Source organism: Patiria miniata, unplaced genomic scaffold (genome assembly GCF_015706575.1).
Source record: "Patiria miniata isolate m_02_andy unplaced genomic scaffold, ASM1570657v1 HiC_scaffold_12, whole genome shotgun sequence".
Classification (NCBI taxonomy): Eukaryota; Metazoa; Echinodermata; class Asteroidea; order Valvatida; family Asterinidae; genus Patiria; species Patiria miniata.
In genome coordinates this window covers 259,238-285,961 of record NW_024037050.1, presented here as the reverse complement: position 1 = coordinate 285,961, position 26,724 = coordinate 259,238, and the positions used below count along the sequence as shown (strand labels likewise).

Sequence of the window (26,724 nt, the reverse complement as noted above, 5' to 3'; positions counted from 1 at the left end):
TCAAAATTAAGCCACAGTTGATTCACAGATGAGCTGTTGTAGGTTTCCCCAGTGATAGACTCCGCATACTTTATGAAGTCCTCTTGTATTTGGTCAAAATTCCCTTTTTGTACACGAGAACCTTCCTTCGCGGAGATGACATAAGAAAATCCACTGACACTATCTCATGATCTGAGACACCAGGGAGGATGTTTACATTTTGCATCAATGAGAGAACAGCTTGTAAAGACCAGGTCCAAGGTTATGCTCTCTAGTCGGGTTTAAAACAACTTGATGCAGGTCCTGGTTATGAGTTAAGTCGATCATCTGCTTTATTATACTATAAACTGCGGGATATCTCCCTCCTGTGTTGAAACTGATTCTATCCCAGCCCACGTCTGGAAGTTTATGCATTTCATAGATAGCAGTGTCCTATTTCATTGATGTAGTTTTCATCAATTTCAGTTTCTCCAAAGTGTTTTCTATATATTAAGGCACAAATTTAAAGTGCTGGTTTCCCCTTTACATGCATGCATACTGGACCTAATCTATTCACAATCTGTCTGTAAATCAGGTTCTTTTCTTGCGATTTAGTTTGTCTTCAAAGCCAAAAATACACTACCGCCTGTGGTTTATGTTGTTCTATCCCGGAAGATCTGGTAATGCGCATGCACAAATTAACTTGAGTACGTTGAATTTTGCAACCAAGTTTCCGTTCCAACGACAATATCTTTTGAGACGTCAGCTAGCCTCGCACGCCCTCTATGACACGGTAGTATTTCTACAGACACAATAGTATTTCTATAGACTCTGTAGACACAATATTATTTCATGTGAAATGTATCTCATCATCAATCAACCAAAACGAATGTTGACTTACGAATCATGGTGCTCTTTTTGCAGGAAACTGATTTCATCCAGTACGAAGGCCGCCCCTTGGGTTTTAGGAAAGACAACGATCGGAATGTTGTGTTTGGTGGCATCCTCAAGAGTATCGAAGACCGTGACGTCACCGCCGATGAGGAGATACACAGCAGGGATTCTTGCTGGATAGTGAGAAATGTAAAATAAAACAACACAAGTGCAACTTAACAAACTTCAACAGCGGTAGTCCAAGGTGAGACCATACACCGGTACCGACGGTACGCTACGCAGCATCAAAACCTACGGGGACTATCACTGAGTACATTAATTGGTTTCTACTTACTTTCTCCTATTCCCAAACAATTCCGAATATGAATGGAAATATTTTGAACCATGCAGTTTGAACCTTCCAAATTTTAACGTGTGAACTTCACCCACCATTCAATCAAATTAGGTTTTGCCCTTCACCGACGTTTAAACACTGTATACTCAGTGTGTTACCTCCCGAGTGGAAGTTTGAAAAATCACTCGGGTGGGACTCGAACCCACGACCTCATGCTTTCTAGTGCAGACGTCTTACCACTCGACAACCGAGCTAACTGGATCGGTTGGCTAGATTCGAATCTGATGTACGTAGCAGCGGGTACTGCATAAACTATTTATAAGATGGATTTTTTTCCACCCACCATTGCTGTCATTTGTTCCTTCTATCTGCATAGTTGATATCTTGTTGATCAGTCGGTTCCTCGCCTTGGCCTCGATACCACGTTTCTGTCCTTTGTCATCCACTAAGATGAAGTGAGTATGATTTGGTTCCAGTTTGAGACCGCTCCCTTGTGCAGAATAGTCCAACTGTATATCTGCAGCTGGAATACACTATATAAACGCCCGATCAATAAACATTGGTATCATCTTTTTGGTTGGAATACAATGTATAGGGTTATCACAAACATCATAATTAGGCTTGAATGTTGTACATACCTGTTTATTGTGTTGTTGTCTAAACTTCTCTTTTTGTTTTAGAATACCAAGCGGTGCTACGCCCACTGCCACGAGATCTCTGTTCTTGATTATAGCGCGACCAGTAGCATGCTCAGCCAAAGCTTCTCCAATGCTCTTTATCAATCCACGCTGAATTCCACTCGTGAACAACCAAACATCTGCAGAATCAAGAACGAAAATTGAAAATTGTGCAACCATGGGCGTCGCCAGGATTTTTTTTTATAGAGGGGGGCAAAGCACGTTATTTCCCCAAATCCTTTGGCGTACGCACTCGAAAAAATAATAAAGAGAATATGCTAGAGAAAGTACAAATGTTGTTAAATGTGCATTAAATTAACAGCAATATGAATTCGCACATCGTCTTCTTTTTTCCTTTTTTTTTTGGTGGGCGCTTTTCCGGGGGGGGGGGGGAAGCGCCCCCTTGCCCCCTCCTGGCGACGCTCATGTGTACACATTTAATAATTCATTTAATCACAGTACTATAGGGAATTCATAAAAGAACTGAATTTTGTTTAAAAAGTTAACGCAGTTGGCTTATTACTATAATTATAAAAAGGGAATAAATGTGTGTTTGGGAGGTATTATAACACTCTGTTTAAGACCGGTTTGAGTCTGGATGGGCGATAATTACCCGAGGCGAAGCCGAGAGTAATTATCGCCCATTTTCGGTCCAAAAATTAAAAAAAAATTCAAAAACTAGACGTTGCCAACCATTTTGTTCAACAATTTTACACCATGTTTTACGAAACACCCCTCTGACTATAATATGGAATGCCCCTCGAAAACTCGTTACCTTATAGGGACATTGGTGTGCGCGTCGCGCGTACTGCGCGATGTCGCGCAAAACGCAGCTGCGTTTTGCGCGACATCACGCAGTACGCGCGACGCGTACGCCAAAGTCCTTATAAGGTAACGAGTTGTCGAGGGGCATTCCATATTATAGTCAGAGGGGTGTTTCGTAAAACATGGTGTAAAATTGTTGAACAAAATGGTTGGCAACATCTAGTTTTTGGCTTGTTTTGATTTTTGGACCGAAAAGATTTCGGGGTTTTTTTTTTACCGAAAAGGTATTTATGAATGGGAATAAATATGTGTTTAGTCGGTATTAAACACTCTGTTTAAGACCGGTGGGAGTCTGGATGGGTGATAATTACCCGAGGCGAAGCCGAGGGTAATTATCTTAAACAGAGTGTTATAATATTGTGTTACACACATTTATTCCCTTATTAAAAGTCATAGGTTCCCTGATTAAATAGACAAGAAAGGTGAAACAAATATGTATCTTGGAAAACTATTAATGGAATTTAAACAAGGAGTTTTATACATTAGGCACAAAATCGGAAAAAGTGTCCACAAGGAGCCTACTTGAACGAATCACAATGTTAACCTGTAATACTTATGTACTTTTTTTACTTATTTAAACTAATAGCACATTTTAAATGTATTGCGCACTTCAAAATAAAACCGGAAAATGACGTCAAAAGTAAAACAAAGCCAATATTTGAAATTGCCAGATTTTCAATTCAATTTGGGCGAAAATGTTACTAAATAACCTGCAAAGAGGGAAACAATTTGAAGTACAGCACGTTAACCTTATTGGTTAGCAAATGAAGACAGCTGAAACTGTACTTATTCTATGTCGTATCCAGCAGGGGAACAGCCAGCTTGCCTCCTCCCCCAGTTGAGATTTGGCCATTGTTTTAAGGAAATGAAAGCGACAACACCTCACAACCATTTTTACAAACGTAACAAAAGTTTTGAACCATACTTTCTGAAAACGAAGTATCAAGGTTCCCCCGTCTCAAAATCTATAGATACGCCATGAGTCTGTAGTGTACTCACCCGTACTCAGAACTGTCTCAACAAGACCTTTACAGATTACTTTCTCCAAGTCATACTTCATATCAGAATCTTTACCCCCTAGGATGCAGATGAGGAGCCTAGGAAGTTTCAAGGCCCACTGGGATCTCAGGGTGTCCAGGATGACATCTTCGCTCTCAGACGGGACGATCGTCATATACTGGTACGATTAAAACAAGATAGTACATTTATGTGAGGTATCCCAATCAGCATTTTTTTTCTGAACCATTTGTTCGTCCCCATACTTTCCTAATGTTCGTCTTGCCGAATGACTCAGAAACAATTACTTAAATACCTGTAATATCGGCCAGTGAAGATAACATAATTATTATAAACGATACGCGGCCTCAGATTATTTTGATCTTAAAAGTATAGGCCGTAGTCCAGAATAAAGTCTTTGCTAGAGCCCGGGCTGTAGCCCTTTTTTTCCATTTGGACTTCATCTTTGAAGAACTCCTTCAAAGCGGAATTGATTTCCCCTTTATAGCTATTCTCTCGCTAACGCGCAAATTCCCTCCTCCCGACTGCTTTTTTGTTCTTTCTCTTTTTCTCTTCTTTTCGCTCCAAGTTTGGCAGGCACGCTTGAATTCATTTACGCTCTGCATAGAATTCAGATAACTGTTCTTGTCTTTGTTTCTTGTTTGTCCTCTCATGTTTGTAAATTGTTTTTGTTTTTTTGTCCTGGCATGGCAATATAAGCCTTTGGCTTCTGCACATGCCACCATATTGCTGTTTTAAAAATGTATTATTTGTTAACGAGTCGTAGATTTGTAGATTATCTACATTACATGTTGGTAAATTTAATATGTTACGGTTCCTTACTCAGTTTCTCATTAATGTTTTTTCATAGACTCATTGTTCATTTTGTACAATAAATAATCAGGAATATTAAAATAAATGTTTGAATAAATGAAAGAATGAATCTTTTCCCGGTAGTAAGATGTCGGACCATACCAACCAATTAAATTGTTCTCAGAATTTAATTTTTGTTTCTGTATAGTAAAAATATAAGAAAAAAATATTAACCAAACTAACGAAACTGAATTAATCCGACAAGAGACATCTAAAACTTCTCGATTAGCGTTCAATTTAAAGATGCATTCTACAACTTTACATCACACACTACTTTTAGTTGCATTAATTATATTCGGATGTCATTTAAGTTAAAGGAGATGGAACTTAGGTTTAAGGAGTACGTTTACCGATTTGTACTTGACGTCCATATTATCTGCAGACGTTCCGAGCCCGACGAGCCCAGTAGTAGGAGATCCACCTACATCACTGGAGGTCATATTCATTTCAATGTCATCGCTGTGAATGCTAAGGAAAGAAATAACATGCACACCTCACTGCAATGAACGTTTCTATAAGTACATGTACTTTTAGACCTGTAATTATACAGGTCTAATGCAACTCAAAACATTTGCCTATAGCAAAAAACAGGGATCGCTGGATTTTCATGTTTCTGGTATCTGTACTATAATTCCAGGAATTTATGTGTACAAGCATTAGATTCACTGTGTGGACTTCCGAACAAAAAATGTCCGGACGGGTCCAGTCAGAAGGAAAAGTGGGGTGATGGCATTGTGGACCCATTGTCCTTTTTCTAAAAAACTTCACTCCAGAATTCTGGATTTCAAAGGAGGAAAAGTGGGGCGGCATTGTTCCCTTTGTTCGATCACCCCAAGTCGCTCTGGTCAGAACGCATAAACCAGGCAGCAGCGACGTTGATCTGTTACACGTGCCTCTGGAGACATATGCACAATAAATAGGGAACAAAAGATTGTATACGTCTCCCTCACGGCAATTTCTATAGGTGAATACGTCTCCACAAGGTTATCATGAAATAGATATATGGATTTTACTCAAAAACTAGGAATTTCCAAGGTAGGTTGATCCGTCGCAAATTGAAGTATTTTATGTAAGGGATATTAAATCCAAATTTCAGCTCAGGAAATTCATTCTGGTTAAAATTTTGAAAGTACACTTTCAAACTCGAAAACTTTAGTACACGAGAACAAAGAAATGACTTCACAAGAATACACATTTTAGTAGTGTGTGGACTTGCCCTCGTCCACACAAGGTTCTCCCTCTCTGAGAAATGGGTTGAGAGACATTTTTGGGTTAGGTTTATCGTGGTAAAATGAAGAGAAAAACTAAAGGGAATTGAGTTAAAAGATTTTTTTTTTCAGTGTGAGTAAAATGAGTTCCAAAACCTGTGAGTGTACGTTCAACCTGTGAAAACAATCATTACCTGTGAAAACACCCGTCGAATCGTATGCGTTGTTTGCACGAGCATGTTCTAAAAAATACTGCAAGCAACCAGCGGCCAAGCTATTTGCCTCTTCCCGAACAGGCGCATTTTCAACGGTCATGGCACTACCGCACGAGTACTAGACATAAAACCTAGACACGACATTATTTTACTGTTTTTACACTGTGTGAGCAAAACAGCTGCGCCACGCGGCGCCTGTGACGATTTATTGACCATGATTCTAACAAAACGCGCAGTATTTTGCTCACAGACGCAATAAAGATAGCAAATCTCGTGTCTAGGTTGTTATTAGGGTGCGTTCGTGTAGCTCACCCGGGTCAACACGGGTAAAGGCAGACGGATCAGCCACGACAGCCGGGCTAATTGGACGCTCAACCGCGGGTCATCACGATCCTCACGTGACGCCCTAAGCCGTGTACGTATCCACAGACAAAACGCCCGTTTCGGATTGGGTCTTAATTAATTTGAGATTTACTGCTTTTTAGTCTATTGCAAAACTCAAAAAAGTTGGGCTGAATTTATAGCCTTAAAAGTCTCAATGAACTCAATAAAATAATGATTACCTTTAGACTTCAAATAAAGTCAATGTTAAGTCCATTTCAGATTTCCGCTGTCCGGCCGCCTCTCTAGGGAATGAACAACGCATGCGTGTGACGTATTTCCACCACGGACTCTGCTCCACAAGCAAGGTCTGAGGTGGCTGACCCAGGTGAGCCCCGAGAATGACGTCAGAGCTAATTGAACGGCACGGGGCCAACCTCGTCCCCAGTGCTTACCTTATTTCCAACCTCGTTTCCAATAGTAAGCCCTGGATAGGAAACTTTCTTCCTGTATCCTGATTCGATACCGCAATTGGCTAGAAATGGATTTAGATCGTGTACTTGGTGTTTTTCGCGATCATTCGTCCACGCCTCCTCGAAAATATTCATTTCCCTTTCCAATTTGCTAATATTTATACGAAATGTGATACTGCATGTTGGCTTGTTAAGATCGTAACAGTTTAGTTAAAATAAAATCGTGTTTTCGTAACTCACGCCATGCTTGCGCTGCGACGAATTGATTCTGTTTTTACCCCAGACACCGCATACAAAACAAACGCAAATGAAACGCACAGGCAGGCACCAGACTATTCCTCATTTGCATACGTGTTCAAAAATCTTGCACACGCAAATGATCCAATACCAGGGTGAGAGAGCAGGTAGTGGTGGGCGCGTACTGCTCGACACCCTGGGGACAAGGTTGGCACGGGGCTGACCCGTGTCGACCCGGGTGAGCTAAACGAACACACCCGTTGATGGCCCTGTGCGTACGGTGTGAAACACTTGTATCGTTGTTACCCACGCTATTTTCATCATGTTTTCACACGTACGCATGAGTTTGAGCAGCGAACTAGCAGACGATCAGCTGTTTTGAGCATACTGCTAGCATGGCGACATGCATGTGAGTTCACGTTGATTGCATTAACATTCAAAGAATCCAAGACAGAAGTATAGTCGCCTCGGGTGATATGCGTCCCTCGGGTGTTCAAAACGTGATATTCCTTATGTCACACTGTTGTTGCCATGAATCGACCAATCAGGATCGAGGATTCAAGTTTACTTGAAGATATTCCGTGTTCTACTCGCGTTCGCGGGATAACGTATAATATAGAAAGTTTATGCGCAATGAAAACTAGTTTTAAACTGTTAAACCAGGGCATACCCTGGGTAAATAAATGTAATAACAAGTCAAACCTCAAGGGAGCAGGTTCAAAATTTGACTTAAGCAGAGGTTTGAGTTAAGCAGGGTTGAATATATCATTGTTACTCTCTAAATTCCAAAGAGTGAAATAAGGGACTAGACGTTTTAGAGTGAAAATCACTCTCATTTTCGATTGACATAGTCTGAAAAATGAACCACTTCAGTCGAAGCTCGAGTGAAACCTCGATCTTTACGGTTGAAGAAATTCACGCTAAAACGTCTAGTACCTAGTTTCAGACTGTGGGAGTGAATCTTCACTCGAATGGAGTGAATTTTCACTCTTTAGAATTTAGAGAGTATACTTCTGAAGGGAATGGATTCTTTGTTTGACTTAATATCAGTTGTTTTGTGTTATCAGAGTTTGACTTATCGAGATTTCACTTAGTACAACATTAAAACACTGAATTGGTATCTGGCCGTATTTGGGGAAATAATACCTTGCGTACGAGCCAGGACGAATGGCCCTCATGACCCCATCATGTAGTCGATGGATAAGTGATCCAGGACTGTCCGGGCCGTCCATATCGCCATCAATCAAACGTCCCCTGAGGACATAATGATATAACAGAGTATTTATCTATTAAAATTATCGAAACGCATCCGTGTGTAAAATTCAATCATCATTTTACCTGTTTAGTTTCAAGCTTTGTCTGTACAGGGTGGTTTTTAAAAAAAGGACACCCACATTTGACCGCAATTTTCACCTATTTTTGAAAATCATTTTAAATTGTCGATTAACAGCTATTAAAGTACTGGCCTTTAAGCAAATGTGACGAAAAAAATCGTTGCTTTTGCACATTTTGTCGTTGAGCTATGCTAATTTGAACATTTCATGTGCGAAACCTGTTTGTCCACAAAGGTATACGTTCCCTTCGCTTGACTGAGCTCAGCTATCGGAGCTTCTTTTGAAAGGGCATGACATTTTGATTGTTATGTTATGTAATGTTATGCAACAATGAACTTAAGCCGACAGCTCATTGAGTAGATGATCTTAACACTGACATGAATAATTGGACAGCTTCAATAAAAGCTTCCAGGGCAAAATATATTTTGGTGGGAAGGTTTTTTAATTTTTATGAACTACGAAAACGTCCAATTTACATAGAATAACCCGTGGACAAGGCTGATTTTGGTGACTTATATTCAAATTAGCATAATATCACTATTTTTGCGACTTTCACTAAGCTTTTTTCACCATGCATGGTTAAAGGCCTATACTTTACTACTATGTGAAAAAATATTTGAAATAAGTTCATTAAGTAGGTGAAAATTAAAGGTGGGTGTCCTTTTTTTTTAACCACCCTGTATATTCATTACCAGAACCGTGGTGTCATTCAAGGCCGGCGGAAGTTAAAGTCTTACCGTTGCTTCAACACGAACATTTCCTTTTTTGCAAGAGCAACTCCGTGTTTTGTTTTTTTGTTTTTTGGTGTATTTCTTGATTCAGTACCATGACAGGCCATTATGTTTATAGCAAACACTTTTTGACAAGTGAGCCCAGTTTTAATGGTTCATAGTGTGTTTCAAGGCGATATCAAAGGAATTTCAAGGCGATATCAAAGGAGCCCATACCCGTCCTCCGTTGTCTGGAGACATATATACAATGTTTATTAAAACTTTTCAAATTGCAGGCCTAATATGGAGGGAATTGTGAAGAAAAAAAGAAAAATCACCGTCCGACTTTATAGCTCTTCCCAAACACTTTTTTTTTACCAGGAGGGAATGGCCATTGGGTCAGCCCCCCCCCCCACTTTTTCGTGGTGAAAAACAAAACAGGTGGATTTTGAGGTATTTGTCAAACTTCCCTAGTAGACATAATCAAAATCTATACAATATTACTTGTACAGCATTTTTGAAGTGCGCCGTTTTGGGGCGTAAGTATAAGATGTACATTTGTATCATGAATAGCGCCCCCTAGTGTCGTGTGGTGTCCAGCCCCCGCCCCCTCCCTCCTTTCGAATTCCCAAGCTGGTTAAGTGAACGAAAAAGTACATCTTGTATTCCAAAATGATGGAAGCGCTTCGTAACATGTCATCACACTGTTGACGTAAAAGCAAACTTACGTTGACGAATTTCTTGCAACTTCGGTCATTTTTCACAGTTCGGCCTACAGTCATTGAGCATCTCGAGTTGCTTTGGGCAAGTTGAAAGCCTGTTAATGAAAGTAATGGTTATTACCCTGTCTTCCGCAGGAATGTGAAATTTTTCAAATTAGTGGCTGTGCCGAGGTCACCATGACTAGGTTTTTAAGTTCTGGCAGGAGCTTCTACAAGTCCTTTTGGTGTTGGTCGGTCGGTCGGTCGGTCCCCAAAAAATTGCCAAAAAACGACACCCCTAAGTTTCAAATAAAATACCTAATAAATAAATGAAATGCTTCACAAACTTTGTTTTCGTGAATTTATTTGTGAAAAAGCACGAAATATGGTATGGGACACTTATGGGCTTATTTTGGTCAATTTTCGGGACAGATATTGGCGCAGCTGATTTTTGCGATGGATGCCTGGCCGGGCGGCGATTTTTTTTCTCCCAAACGACATCCACATAGATGGTTGCTTAGCGCTCTCTACGATACTTTTATGATACGCACGCAGGTATATGATTATTTGTTTCCCCACGTTTTGATGAGCAGTGCGACAGCTCAGCCGATAGACGTGACGATTTTGCATCGCAAGGTTGCGGGTTCGAATCTCGGTTTTGCACCCCAATTCTTTTCCTTCCTGAGGATTTGGAGGATTTTTTAAACGGGAAATAAAGTCCGAATTTCATAACGTTCAAATTCACTTTTTCCCCCTAATTTCCTAATTTCTTCTCATGTTTTTATAAAAGTTAAAGGGACACTAGGTCCTGGAACAGCCCAATTGATGGACAGTCTAGTACGTACGGTTTAGTAGAGGTATAATAGGAAAAATCACCATGTCCCTAATACAGCTTCGCACAATACAGACTTTGAAACAAAATATCGTTTGAGAGATTTTTCAGAAAACTGAGTGACAAGGACTTACCTGATGTTTGTCAACAGCTCAGCGGCGGCCACTGTGCATGTGACAGACTTGTTATCGACCGAGGGCTTTTATGATGGTTTTTACTTCACGGTTTGTGATCACCAATGTCAACCAAATTGTTATGCAGAACCGGATCTTTCTTTGATTTTTTTTTTCTTGGCGGGAGGGAGGTCAGGGATTCCATTATGAATGGAAAGGAATTCTGGCGGTGCGTTAACTTTGTCTGAACCCGGATACATGCTTTTGTGATGATGAAAACATATAGTAGCCTATAGCTAGCTATAATAATGAAAGAAACGAAAGGGAAAGCGGTTTTCCTGCCAGGTCTTAAGTTAATTGTGGTCAAAGACCGGATTTGGAATTTTTCGTCACTCATATTTTGTTCAACAAATTACTTTATCGCACGACAGACGAAAAAAGACTGAATGGGACCCAAGTTAACTGCTTCAAGTCATCCATGCCCCGGTTTTATTTTGTAATCGGACGAGTCTCACCAACCTTTTGGAAAATGGAAATTGGAAAATGGAATCGGAAATTGGAACAATATCTTTTGTGTTCTTCGTACGGACACATTTGAGGGTAACGGTGGAGATCCCACTTCCCTGGACATAATGAAGTATGGACATCCCGATTCGGTTGAACAGACCTCTTTGAAAACTAAATAGGTATTGATCAACCTTAGCTTAACACAACCAGAACAATAATTCATCAAACAAGAATAAGACAAGCACCGACATAAGTAAGCAAGCACAAAGCGCAATATAGTCCAACAACGACCTAACCCGGTTTTTAACCGTTCACGTACGGGCTCTTGATGGTTTCTAGGTCTTTTAGACCTGCTGATTCCGAATCCGTATAATGCTACCTCGGCATTCTTGAGGAAATTGAGATATCTTAAATTGCCGCCAAGATGGCCTTCAGCATAATATACGTGCTACTTAATAGGCCCTTTCTAACAGTGTGATATATAATCCAGTGTTTTATATTTTCATATTTATTTTAATGGTCACTCAAAGATTGGCCCACTTTCCTTTTTTGAAATCCAATATGGCTTTCAAAATGACGTCCACGTTTGCCGTTGACAGGACGTACGGGCAAGATGTCCGACGACCGATCACCCGGTTTTACAATTCAAACATTTTTTTTTCGGGGAGGGTGGTTTCTTGGTCTCTTATAACCTGCTGATTCCAAAACTGCACGATGTTACCCTTTGTTCTCATATATCAGAAACACTAAATTGGCTACCACCTCAAGACAGTATCGGTGACCATCACTGACGACATCCTTTTTAGTTATGGAAAAGATCTTTAAAATGTGTCGTTATGAAACTATAGCGCCGTAAAGTTTGATACTATACACTAAAATCAATCAAGAACCAAAAGTAAAGATCTGGTCGTCATTTTCTTGAAATTTATTATCTTTGCTGATCGAGGCAGCCATGCATCTTAATTGTTGGCGGACCTGTCTGCACAGGGTTATTACTTTTTGACTTTAAGGAGGCCAAGTGACCGGTGACAAACCCTGTCTACCTTTCAGCAAGGATGGGTGAGTGCCCTTTTCACGGCTATACCCCCCCCCCCACACACACACACACACACACCCACACACAAAAACACACCCATACTTGTTTCACATGACTAGTGTGGACTTTCCATTGCTTTCGTGTAGTTAAGAAAAACCAGTGAAAAAACTCATTTTTCTCAAACTGTGAAAACTCTTTCAACCCAATTTTTTTTCTATGATTCCCTTTAGTGTTTCTCTTCATTCTGCTACGGATAAACCTAACCCAAAAATGCCTCTAAACCTGTTTTCCAGAAATGGGGAAACACTGTGTGGACGTGGGGCAAGTCCACACAACGTCGGTGCTACCTACATTATGTGGACGTCTTTTGTTCGGAAGTCCACACTGCGTATGTAAGACAAACTCACACACACAAAATGCTTTTTATTATGCCTTTTCGATTTGGATTCCGGAAGCCCAGTTTTACGCCCACAAAAACATGTATTCTGGGTAAAGAAATGGAGAAAAAATAGTGTGTCACTCATTTACTGGAAACTGGATGACTTGTGATTTACTTGTGACAAGTGGTACTTAAATTTAATATAAATCCTTATAACGCCACGTCAGAGTCTCATCATGCTCATGTTTGAAACGATCGATTCTACAAAAATAAACTTTAAGCACCGTGTCGCGCGTTAACCTTAACGGGCCAATCCGCCCCCCCCCCCCCTCAACTTTTAACGCGATAGCTTTGAAAAAAAAAATTTGCGACCTGAGCTGTTATGACTTTTAGCCTCGAGCCTTGCGCACCTTTAGATACCAAAAACATAAAAATCACACCAAAATTTTCCGGCGCTACGCGCCGTGAAAACTTAATTTTCCCATATACGTCGTATACACAGAGCAGAATTACCATTCGTACATATGAATAATTTATTATCCATAATTCCAAAACCCTTTGACCTATATTCACGAAATTTCTTGGGTATGTTCATGAGGAGTTGCTCTATGCAGGTACCGTCACTCGATGGCCGAGATCTTAAGGGGCGAACCCCCCCCCCCCCCCCCCGGCTGAGAGAATGGTCAAAATAACCCGGCCCTTTTAGGGTTAAATAATGACGTATAATATTCATGCCGACTTCCTTTTCATGTGTTGTATCAACTTTGAAAGCATTTAAACTTAAAACATAGAAGTTATGGCACAAATACTATTTTTGACCAAAAATGGGCAAAATCATGAGGAAAAAATGACGTCATAACGCTCATGTGCAATTTGGGCCAATGTGAACAGCCAGATTCAGATTCAGCACTATCGAATTAGTAAAGTTGACCTTATTGCAAGCTGACACCAAAATCTTAAGACGAACCTCAACTTCTAGACCTGATACAGATTTTGGCCTATGGCCTACCCGGGTTTGTACGCACAATTGACCTATTGCCGTTTGCGAGTTAGCCACGCCCCTATACAACCCTGTGGAGTTTTTGTACACTAAGTTTTGTTTGTCTCAAATTTTGCGCATAATTGGACAATATTGTTAAAAGAAAACAAAAACAAACGCACATCTGAAAACGGACAAACACACAAACAGCAGACCATAGGACAGATACACATATAAAGATGGCCAGAAAAACCAACAAACATCCAGACACATACAAACAGACCGACCGATTGACAGACCAACAGATGGACACAGATAGACGGACAGTCTAGTACGTACGGTTTAGTAGAGGTATAATAGGAAAAATCCCCATGTCCCTGCTATGATACAGCTTCGCACAATACAAACTTTGAAACAAAATATCGTTTGAGAGATTTTTCAGAAAACTGAGTGACAAGGACTTACCTGATGTTTGTCAACAGCTAAGCGGCGCCCACTGTGCATGTGACAGACTTGTTATCGACCGAGGGCTTTTATGACGGTTTTTACTTCACGGTTTGTGATCACCAATGTCAACCAAATTGTTATGCAGAACCTGATCTTTCTTTGATTTTCTTTTTCTTGGCGGAAGGGAGGTCAGGGATTCCATTATGAATGGAAAGGAATTCTGGCGGTGCGTTAAGTTTGTCTGAACCCGGATACATGCTTTTGTGATGATGAAAACATACAGTAGCCTATACCTAGCTATAATAATGAAAGAAACGAAAGGCAAAGCGGTTTTCCTGCCAGGTCTTAAATTAATTGTGGTCAAAGACTGGATTTGGAATTTTTCGTCACTCATATTTTGTTCAACAAATTACTTTATCGCACGACAGACGAAAAAAGGCTGAATGGGACCCCAGTTAACTGCTTCAAGTCATTCATGCCCCGGTTTTATTTTATAATCGGACGAGTCTCACCAACCTTTTAGAAAATGGAATTTGTAAAATGGAATCGGAAATTGAAACAATATCTTTTGTGTTCTTCTTACGGACAAATTTGAGGGTAATGGTGGAGATCCCACTTCCCTGAACATAATGAAGTATGGACATCCCGATTCGGTTGAACAGACCTCTTTGAAAACTAAATAGGTATTGATCAACCTTAGCTTAACACAACCAGAACAATAATTCATCAAACAAGAATAAGACAAGCACTGACATAAGTAAGCAAGCACAAAGCGCAATATAGTCCAACAACGACCTAACCCGGTTTTTAACCGTTCACGTACGGGCTCTTGATGGTTTCTAGGTCTTTTAGACCTGCTGATTCCGAATCCGTATAATGCTACCTCGGCATTCTTGAGGAAATTGAGGTATCTGAAATTGCCGCCAAGATGGCCTTCAGCATAATATACGTGCTACTTAATAGGCCCTTTCTAACAGTGTGATATATAATCCAGTGTTTTATATTTTCATATTTATTTTAATGGTCACTCAAAGATTGGCCCACTTTCCTTTTTTGAAATCCAATATGGCTTTCAAAATGACGTCCACGTTTGCCGTTGACAGGACGTACGGGCAAGATGTCCGACGACTGATCACCCGGTTTTACAATTCAAGCATTTTTTTTGGGGGGGAAGGGTGGTTTCTTGGTCTCTTATAACCTGCTGATTCCAAAACTGCACGATGTTACCCTTTGTTCTCATATATCAGAAACACTAAATTGGCTACCACCTCAAGACAGTATTGGTTACCATCACTGACGACATCCTTTTTAGTTATGGAAAAGATCTTTAAAATGTGTCGTCATGAAACTATATCGCCGTAAAGTTTGATACTATACACTAGAATCAATCAAGAACCAAAAGTAAATTCTGGTCGTCATTTTCTTGAAATTTATTATCTTTGCTGATCGAGGCAGCCATGCATCTTAATTGTTGGCGGACCAGTCTGCATAGGGTTATTACTTTTTGACTTTAAGGAGGCCAAGTGACCGGTGACAAAACGCTGTCTACCTTTCAGCAAGGATGGGTGAGTGCCCTTTTCACGGCTATACCCCCCCCCCCCCCCCCCCCCACACACACACACAAACAATTTGTTTTACAACAATAACCTTGCTACGCCACTGAAAGGCACAGAAACTACGAAGAAACCATGCGTGAACAGTGAAACCCTGTCAGGCTTAAAGTAGGTATTTGGCAACTGGAATGCAAAGGTCGGTGCACTACAGGTAAACAAAATTAAATGCAGCATAAAAACGGCTAGCAAAATACTCAAGGTGTTACGGAAGCGTAGAAGGGCCAAAAGAAATTAAGAAAAGTTAGTTCCTATCTCGCCGCGGCGAGTTACTATCTCGCCGCGGCGAGTTACTATCTCGCCGCGGCGAGTTACTATCTCGCCGCGGCGAGTTACTATCTCGCCGCGGCGAGTTACTATCTCGCCGCGGCGAGTTACTATCTCGCCGCGGCGAGTTACTATGTCGCCGCGGCAAATTACTATTTTGTATCGGTGAGCGTCGGGCACAACAATTGCGATCCCTCCGGATCCTATGGAACGCCAAAGAGGCATCGGCGTAGCCAGGGTTTTCATCCTAGGGGACTTGGAGGGGGGGGGGGGCTTGAGGTTACAATGGAGGGGCGCCCCAAAATTTCATCCGAGCTGAAAGGCCGTGAGACAGGGTTCCTTCACCGGATATCCGCCCAATACCCGCCCTAGTCTAGTGTCCCACATACCACTCGGCCGGGCCACTATAGATGCACTACATTAATCCGTGTTCCACTCGCGCTCGCGGGATAACTAACTAAAACACATACATGGTCAACCGGTACGCTATACCATGGCTAGACTTGGCCAAGTCTGGGTTGCGCTCGGTCTGTGCCTAGAGTAAATCCACTCACAGCGCATATCGCATACGTCCTTACAGTACATAACGCGCGCCCTCATGCGTCGAATCCGGACCATCATGTTAAAAACGTACATGTACATGTTATTTTCAAGTGATGCAGCAACCCAGACTTGGTCAATCTGCCAAGCGTACGCGCTGGTTTGTTCCACGTTTGTACACAGTCTATGGAAATTAATTCTCGATGTGATTGGCTTCTACCGATTTCGGTAGAAGCCAATCATATCACAGTATTTCAGGTAATGAGCGTTTTGATTCTTAAAAACGCGCGCAGGTTGTTTTGATATTATTCCTAACGCGCAATCAGCGTTGTCTGCGTGTATTCGCGCAGCCAAAGTTTCGCGGAGAACGCGCACGCATCCCATGGTGAGGAGTAGAAACAGATGCACGCACGCGTACGTTCGAATGCTTTGAAACGGCTCTGGGTACGCACAACACGAAGCGGTATCAATGGATCTCAACATCTTTTACAGGTTAACCCCAATAAAAATTCCCTTTTGTTTTGAATAACATTTGAATGTCGTATTCTTTATTAATTCAATCCAAGAGCAGCTGATCTTAGCATTATCATCCCAATATAATGTGATTGAACTCTACAAATTGAGATTACGTTTTTAAACTTTTGCAGATTGTTATCCAGCCTTCCATACCTACTGAAAATAATAAACGAGTCTTCAAAAATGTGTTACTTTGATTGGTCAAGCGATGTTGCTGCATATGCATAGGATGGTGTTGCATATGCATCGATGAATACGTGCGCGTTCACGCGAGGGGGGGTGCTGATGGCAGATTGATCAAGTCGGAATTGCTAACTTTTGCACCACATGTATGCACATGCTCTGCAATACATGCACACACATGTAATACGCGTGCTGTACAATGTACATACAGTGTGTGCGCATTGTTATACGGCACTGAAGTGGAACGCGCGCTGAAGTGTACCTTGTCGGGCATCTGGAAAGAAGTAAACAAAGTGATTTTTATTACTTTTTTTTTTTTTTTTTTAAAGATACCGACTTAAAGCAATTCCGACTTGAGTCAAGTCTATACCATGGCCGGTTTTGCCGCAACGTTGACGTAAATATGACGTGCGCGTTATTAGTATATTAATTAGCGTGACTCTGCGTGACTTCCCGTGGGTCTTGGTATAGACCAATCGAAAACAACCAAAAAAGTTAACATTTTTTGGGGGTGGAGAACTCGTGAAGGAGGGAGTCGTAAACTTTGTAACTGCATTCCATATGGATAGAACCTTATTAATATTCGTGACGCTTGAAAGTATTGAAAAATGACGAACTCAAAGCCTATTTTTCAAATTGTAATGAAAAATACTGAACATATCAAAACGATTTTTTAGTACATAGTAGGATCATGATCTCTGAGATACGGCCTTCAAAACGGGAGTAAATGATGAAGCCCGCGAACATCCAAATGTCTGTGTAACGGTAATTTGAGCTATTTCATTCAAATCGGTCGTAACGATCGAAAGACGGTACATTACAATAATTACTTTCCCCGCCCTCTGAGAGATGCAATTATAATGTTGAATAGTTGGCAGGGTCAGCCTCATCCCATACGCTAATGGATCTGGCATTCCAAGTGGATAAATCACCTGTTGCCGCTAATTGAACTTTGTTTTCTTTCTTAATTTATTCTTAACAAAAAAAGAAAGGACAACTTTATTATTACATATATTATTTCATTCATCGGACGTACTAACTAAAGAAATTAGAACCCAGCCCTGTGTGGGTGATTAGGGTGTTAGTTTTGCCAGAAGTTGATCACAGATTGCATAAATCCATCACCACTCGCAAAAATCCATCACCGATTGTGACAGTCAATCACCGATTGCAAAACTCCACTGCCTATCGATAAAGTGCATCACCGATTTGATGATCACATTAAATGCCTCTTTGGCGTACCATAGGACCCAAAGAGTATCGCTATTCGTCGTGCCTGACGTTCGCCGATGCAAAACAGTAAGTCGCCGCGGCGAGTTACTATCTCGTCGCGGCGAGTTACTATCTCGCCGCGGCGAGATAGTAATTCATTTCGCGATATCGTAATTCGCCCCGGCGAGAAAGTAACTCGCCGCGGCGAGAAAGTAACTCGCCGCGGCGAGATAGTAACTCGCCGCGGCGAGATAGTAACTCGCCGCGGCGAGATAGTAACTCGCCGCGGCGAGATAGTAACTCGCCGCGGCGAGAAAGTAACTCGCCGCGGCGAGATAGTAACTCGCCGCGGCGAGATAGTAACTCGCCGCGGCGAGATAGTAACTCGCCGCGGCGAGAAAGTAACTCGCCGCGGCGAGATAGTAACTCGCCGCGGCGAGATAGTAACTCGCCGCGGCGAGATAGGAACTAAATTTTTCTTAATTTCTTTTGGCCCTTCTACGCTTCCGTAAGGTGTAACCAAGAGTTTTGGTAGAATATTTTCAGGAATAAACATTATTGCAACACAAAATGCAATGAATATATCTTTAAGAATCTGCTGTTGAAACTTAACCTTTGTATGTTTTCTACAAGTTAATCGGAACTATAGTACAGTATACATACTATAGAGAGTCATACACACATAAAGTTCTTTAAAAAGCATCAACATGTTCATTCATTTGAAATACTGATCTAGAGAGTACAAATAATAATAATGATAATACCAAATAATAATGTATATTTACTGCGCAAGCTACATCACATTCGTATATCTCAAACATGAAAGCTGGTCCATTTTTATTGGGGGGAGGGACTTGACCACATAATTGCAGACGGTTTTTTCTTGATTACACAACTGCATGTCTTAATACCTATCTTCGCCATGCAAAGCCTCAAATCCATTTTTTGGGATGAATCTCGAAAATAGCACGGGGAATTCATCTTCAACAGAACAAATAAGTATTTCATCACCGTATATCCCAAAACGATAGACAACGTATATAAACCCGAAAATGTGAAAGCCAATTTAAGGTGATGACTTTGCTCATTTTTACATTTGGGCCTACAGTATTACAAACGTCAACTAACCATCTCGACGAGATATTTTGGGCAAACAAGTCGAAAAGCTTTAACCCTAAAAGGGCCAGGGCGGAATCCGCCCTTCCCCTTCAACTTTTTTTCGCGATAGCCTTAAAAAAAATAATTTCGCGACCCGAGCTTTTATGACTTTTTAGCCTCGAGCCTTGCGCTTCTTTTGATACCAAAAACATAAAAATCGGACCACGGGCCGTGAAAACTGAATTTTCCCATATACGTCGTGTACACAGTGCAGATTACCATTCGTACATATGAATAATTAGTTAGCTATAATTCCAAAACCCTTTGACCTATAGTCATGAAATGTCTTGGGTATTTTTATGATGAGTTGCTCTATGCATGTACCGAGTTTCAAAATTCACTCGATGGCCGAGATCTTGGGGGGGGGCGGAATCCGCCCCCCCCCCCCCCCGGCTGAGAGATGGTCAAAATAACCCTTTTAGGGTTAAATGACAACAAAATAATCCGGTACTAAAGGGCGTTCCACAAAGGTACGTGAAGTGGCTGATCTTTAGGGGGTAGCTGAGTGAAGGAGGTAGCTGAGTGATGAAGAAAGTCAGCATAGGCCAATACTGACCAAAGGCCTTTCCCCATTTGAGATAGGCCTACTACATGACGTTATTTCTTCGAATTAAATTACTTTAAGTGGAAAATGCACAGAAGGCCTATTATAGTTCTTTTGGGGTCCAAAGCCACAGCTGCAGCTTATTGTCCTCTCCAACTTTTTCTTCATGCAAGCGCTAGCGACCCATGCATTCCGCTGCATGTAGGCCTATGTCAGGGTAATCTGTTGTATGCATCAGTCAAACATTATTAAATATTAAAATCAGAGAATCTCTCCCAATTCCTTCTCGTTTAATATGCTAGTACGAGTCTACTGGTGATTTTCTCAACCAACTTATTTCAACTCTAGCTCACAATTGACTTGTTAGACTCGACGTCTGTTAAAAGAAACGGACATTTACAAACATTCAAACGCGAAAACCACCAAAACATTTTGCAATATCCTACTTGATAGTATGTAAATGATAGGATAAAGCTTCATGTGAAATCATTGCGCCTATAGTATGCTATCATTTTCAAGAAAAGAGGAATTCGTCATTTCCTCGCGGATACATGGTTAGGGCCAACCCATCGCTATAGAAGATAAACAAAAACGGTTTGTGTTTTTTTGAATTAGGCTAAACTGACCGAATGATAGTTTAGATTCCAATCGGTTACGTATCCGTGACCGGGAACAATTTTCAAGAGTGAAAAACAGTGATCCGAACCACAAGACGGGTGCATGTCAAAACGTTTTGCGTTTTGGAACATTTTGCGAGGGCTTTCAAAGGAAACCATAATGTTGCGTCGAAAAAAAAGGGCAGATGCATTTTCACAGTTTTGTTTAAAACAGTATTGATATATAATATTGAGCTCAAATTTCGGCAGCTTAGTTTGTATCCTGCATGCATGCTTCAGATTTGTTGTATTATTGTTCCTTTAAGTCGGCGAAAACACTTTTTTTGTGGTGTCCATTACCTTTAAGATGTCGCAAATTCTCAATATCACCGCTTTTGACTTTCAAGTCCAACGTAGAAAGCTTGGCAGCCTCCTTCCCACAATAGACCATTAGGCCCGAAAAAAAAAGTCTCCGGTTTCTGGTATGCGCGCGCGTCGCCGTAGCCATGCGCGTCGGCAAAATGAAAAAGTTTTTTTTTCAATGAAAGATGATGTCTCAAACCCGCCAAACTCACTGGTTTGACTGGAATCCTGCTGCTCCACAATTTTAACGTGTTTTTAGATGGGGTTAGGATCGAGAATAAGCTTTATGTGGCCTCTCTGGACTCCCATATATTTGCAGTAAGTTTAGTCGGGCACCATTTGCAGTCATCAGCCGACATTTGAAGCAAAAAAGTCAGGTAAAAAAAAAAAAAAAAGCCGCGTCGCCGCACCACTTTTTGGGCAAGCTCCATACCAGAAACCGGAGACTTTTTTTTTTTGGCCTTATCATGTTGCGGCCATCGTGATTTTTCCCCATTCAAATCAACGTAACGAAAGCGAGGCTGGAAGGAAAATAGTCTGGTTTCTTTTGCACAAAAAAAACACATTATCATTCAGTACCATTGGCGTCGCGAGGGGGGGGGAAGGGGCACTTGCCCTCCCCCCCCCCCCCCCCGGAAAAGCAAAAAAAGACCAAACGAAAAACAAAAAAAAGGAAGAAAAAAGAAAAAGAAAAAAAGAAAAGAAAAAAGAGACGGGAAGACAAAGTGGTGTAAATTTAATGAGTTGGGGGCGGGGGGGGGGGCAAAATGTCCCTGCCCTCCTCTAAAACTGATAAATCTAGAATGTGTTGAGAAATACAAGCATTTTTTTGGCAACAACAAAAACTTTGCCCCCCTTTAGAAAAAATCCTGGCGACGCCCATGTTCAGTACTGTTATTGGATACAGGGAACATGAATGAAATGTTACCAACCTATATACTGTTGACCGACTTGGAAACAAACTGTAGTTTGAGAGATTGCCCAGAAAACTGAGTGACAAGGACTTGCTTGATGGTTGTCAACAGCTTAGCGGCGGCCACTATGACAGACTTGTTATCGACTGAGGTCATTTACCACGATTCAATTTCACGATTTGTGATCACCAATAGGCACCAAATTGTTACCAAACCGGATCCTTCCTTTGAATTTTTTTTTTTGGGGGGGGGGGGGGATTGGGTTGGCATTCGCCTCTCAAATGGAACAGAATTCTATTATGAATGGATAGGAATTCTCGAAAGTGCATTAAGTTTGTCTGAACCCGGATACAGACTTTTGTGATGAGCGCACGTGAAAACAAAAAGTAGACGTATAATAATGAAAGAAACGAAATGGAAAGCGGATTTCTTGCCAGGTCGAAGACCGGATTTTGATATTTTTTTTCGTCACTCATATTTGTTTCACAAATTTCTTTATAGCACAACGAAAGAAATAGCCATAACACCGAAAGGGGACCCCAGTTTGGGCTGCTTCAAGACATTTATGGCCCCGGTGCTATTTTGTAATCAGACGAGTTGCACCAACTTTTTGTAAAATGGAAATTGGAAAATGGAATTGTAAAGTGGAACAATCTTTTGGGGTGGTTTCTTGGTCACTTTATTAAACCTGCTGATTCCAAACCTTTTTTCGCATACATGTACTTCAAAACAAGTAAATTGCTTATTTGTACTCTATAAATATAACTGATCATAATTATTTTAAAGGCATATAAAATGAGCGCAAATATACAACGTATATAAATTGCATAAAGTCATTCTCCTTGGATGCCGAGATGGCATCACGCCGATTCGGAATCGGGAGGTCTCAAAGGCCTAAAAAACACAAAGAAACCGTGCATGCGTGAACGGTTAAACCGGGTCAGGGTTAACTTATTATCAACAAGTACGAAACCAATAACAGCCAACAAACCACAAACAATAAGCTGTATGTTAAAAATCAAAGTAACAAAACAAAACACTCAAGGTTTCACCATCTACGCTGGTTATATATTTTCAGGGCTAAAACATACAATGATTAAAAATGTATTAATGTACACATTCCAAAACAATTATCAATGAACGTGTTCCTGATGGAGCTATTACTTGTATTATTATTTATTATTTGGGTTTTTTTTTAGCATCCAATCCCCTTTACATTTTCTCTTTCGGTCTAATTTTATGAACATTTAGTAAAACCTCTTGAAGAATGTAAACGCATACTACAAAAATATTTTAAAGTAGCAAACTCTAAAAACTTTCAAGTGTCATATAAAACTAAATATATTTTGTATGCTGTAAAAAAACCTGGCTATGGCGCATTATTTAACACAAAAAAATCAAGAAATGTAATATAGGTTTTCTCGGTCAATTTCGGCAAATGAGCAGCCAATTTAACCACTACGCTATTCTATTTCGCGCGAAATCAAATGCTACTGAAAAGGGTCATTCGATTTCGTTTTATGACCAGTCAAATGTGCTGTTGCGTCATTCGATTTAACAAAATAATCATGCAATTTAACAATTCAACAAAGCAGCATTCAAATTCGCAGGAGCTTTTTGAGGCGTGTGTTTAGTCATTCAAATTCATTTTTGGGCAGTCATTTCTGGAATTTGTGCAATCTAAAAAACGCTTTGTTAAATTTTTGTTTCCTTGAGAATGTTGAAGGCATAATACGGTTCACTTTTTGGCACTTGAGTCACTTTGCCGATGTACTTCGAAGACGAGCTTTCGCTACAGTTTTACACGCATATTTCTAGAAATGGCAGCTCGTGGTCGCTACGCTAGAGTGGCCCAGGTAGATCGAGAAAGGTTGATTGAGGCCTTCGAGGGAAACGAGCAAGACTACCTTCAGCTTGCGGTCAATTTGAACATCAACAAGTCCACAGCCAGATCAATTGTTGCAACATATTTGAGGACTGGAAGGCGAGAGACGCTGGCAAGAGGAGGAGCAACCCACAGCAAGATGGATGATGACATGCGAAACCATCTGCAAGGCATCCTTGACGCTAATCCCGTCTTGACACTTCAAAAAAATGAAGGCTAGTTTGAGTGAGCATCTGCCAGAGAAGCCCCAGGTTTCTACTGCCACCATAGCCAGGGCCTTGGATGGGATGATGATTACACTGAAACTAGTGGAGGACGTCCCTGATGCAAGAAATTCCCCTGAAGTTCTTGATCAACGCGTCCAGTATGGTGAGTGGTTCCTGCAGCAAGGTGTTCTGGCGCATCTAGTCTTCATTGACGAGACAGGTTATAACGTCTGGACTCGACGCTCCCAGGGTAGAGCTCCACGAGGGATCGCTGCAAGACGAGTCGTCGACAGACGAGGGAGAAATTGCAATGTCACCTTCACTGTTTCTAGTGAAGTAGGCTTGGTGCACCACCGAATCGCATTCGAAACTGTGACGCGAGAGAGATTCGAGGAGTTTCTTGCGGACACAATTCAAGAGTGTGATGCAGTTTTCCCAGACGACGAACCCATTTACCTCATATACGACAATGCGAGGCCTCACGTGCGAGCCCAACTCCCTGAAGGTGCCAACCCAATGATCCAGCTGAAGCGCCTCCCTCCCTCCCTACTCCCCATTCCTGAACAGCACGGAGATGGCACACTCTGCATTCAAGGCTGCAGTTAAACGCATCCTTGGGTTACCTGAGTGGCAACAACGTGTCGGAGACAGACAGGCTGCCCAGCAAGCAGGAATGAACATGCAGCAGTGGAGGTGCGATCTCCTTCAACAAGCAGCCATCCAGAGCGTTGATGTCATCACCCAAGTGAAGTGCATGCAGTGGTACAACCATACCCAAACATATATGCCAAGATGTCTGGCACGCCAACAGATTGATGGTTGAGGAAGAAACAACATAAACAATAAAAAACCAGGAAAAACATAAAGAAACACCCCATTCAAACACAATACAAAATTAGGTCTTGGTCAGTTAACCAATAAAGATCCCCCCCCCCCAAAAAAAAAAATGAAGAAGAAAACAAAGAAGAAGAAAAAACCTCATTGGCCCCATGTAAAGTCTACTGGAAGCATAAATAAAGAAAACAAGGTTTGCCTGAATTAAAGTGAAGATACGAAACAGTTGCCTAGTACAGTTTATCTGTTTATTCGTATTTCTTTAGTCGTACTTATTTGAATTCTCTTTAAGCGAAATTGATTGCCTCTTTACGAAATTGAAAAAAATTAAATCAGTAAAATCTCCAGTCGAACCAGCTTTGCTAAATTGAATGATGATTGTGTGTCACGAAAAAGAATGACGATATGCTAAATTGAACACAGTGCTAAAGGAATTTGAATGCCTCAAAACGAAATTGAATGGCCGAATTCTGAATTTGAAACGCAGTAACAACTGGAGAGGCAAAATAGCTTCAATTCGAACGCACAAAAATTAAATTGGCTGCTCATTTGCCGAAATTGACCGAGAAAACCTATATATAAAATCTACTGTTGTAACTTTTAAAAGCAAAAGACTATGGACATTGAATATACTTGACTAGGCCTATAAACTATTTATTTTGTTTCTACAAGTTAAACAGAACTATAATACTGTGTACTTGCGATTCCATACGCAACAAAATTCTTTCTTTCTTTCAAGAAGCTATATATACAAAATGTTCATTCTCTTGATATACTCATCACTAGAAAAATATACGAAATACTCCTACGTCATTGAAAAATAACAATATAACTTCCTAAAATACACATTACGTTTGTAATCATTAACTGTACATGCACGCATTGCATTCCTCTCTCAAACATGAAAGTTGATATAATAGATCACGTAATTCATACGGAGCACTGAATTTGTTTTTCTTGATAATACAATTGCATCATAATGTTCCTATGTATTATTACATGTAGGCAACCTGAAAAATCCTCAAAGCTAAAGACCAAAATGGCAAGACGAAGTATTTCAGTACGGAGGTACAGTGGAATCTCGATAAGTCAAACCTCAGGGCAATTGGCTCAAATTTTGAGCTAAGCAGAGTTATGAGTTATCTAATGGATTTTCTATTCCACAACAATAGACGGGAATAAGTTTTTACTTCGAGTTAGAAGGGTTTCTGAGTTAACGGGTTTTGACTTATCGAGATTTCACTGTAATTCCAATGTAATTCCAATCGGAAGGATAGATTTGGCACTTTTCAACTTTTTCTACCTGCACTACGTGCATGACGTGTCCCTCAAAGAATCTACAATGTTCAGTGTTTCTGTAATACCCATTGCAATTATACAAACTAACCCTACCCAATGTGACACAAGCATAAAGCAAGGTTAATTACAAAACATGGCAGTGTTTCAAATTTACACCGGCAGAATTACCCTTTTTTGATGCATGCATCATATTCCTCTCCGACATAAATGATGAAAGACAAAACTGTTTCCTTGGGTCACACAACTGCATAAGAAAGATTTTTGCCATTGCAACAGATGCCATTCATTCTGAGATCGTCAATTCAACATTTTGCTTTAATTTTTATTGTTATTTACACACCCTATTATGAAGTTCTACACAAAAACAAAACAAATACGGACAACCTGGTTATTTAGTTAATGTTGGTTGACATACCAACTGTCTACACAAAATAGCCCTACTCTTGGGCAAATTCGTTCCAAAGTTGGTCAATTTGTACCTGAGTTAACCAACAATTTAGATAATTTCATACCAATGTTGGGCAAACAACATTGCCAAACACCTTTTT

The 26,724-nt window shown here is 40.7% G+C and overlaps 1 protein-coding gene across 2 annotated transcripts in view; it reads right to left on the bottom strand.

The window, feature by feature from the left end:
- LOC119744331 (transient receptor potential cation channel subfamily M member 5-like) overlaps nt 1–14,096 on the bottom strand; it is a 33,462-nt gene extending 19,366 nt beyond the window's left edge. The window contains exons 1-8 of one of the 2 annotated variants that reach the window (XM_038220212.1): nt 14,068–14,096; nt 9,784–9,872; nt 8,158–8,265; nt 4,908–5,025; nt 3,688–3,865; nt 1,825–2,003; nt 1,530–1,719; nt 860–1,025 (exon numbers count right to left, since the gene is read on the bottom strand). In XM_038220212.1, coding sequence (XP_038076140.1) covers nt 860–1,025; nt 1,530–1,719; nt 1,825–2,003; nt 3,688–3,865; nt 4,908–5,025; nt 8,158–8,265; nt 9,784–9,812 — 968 coding nt within the window. In that variant the 5' untranslated portion in view covers nt 9,813–9,872; nt 14,068–14,096. Of the gene's footprint in view, nt 1–859; nt 1,026–1,529; nt 1,720–1,824; nt 2,004–3,687; nt 3,866–4,907; nt 5,026–8,157; nt 8,266–9,783; nt 9,873–10,722; nt 10,826–14,067 lie in introns of those variants that run through there. The other variant, XM_038220206.1, reaches the window with a different exon arrangement.
- Nucleotides 14,097–26,724: the final 12,628 nt, after the last annotated feature.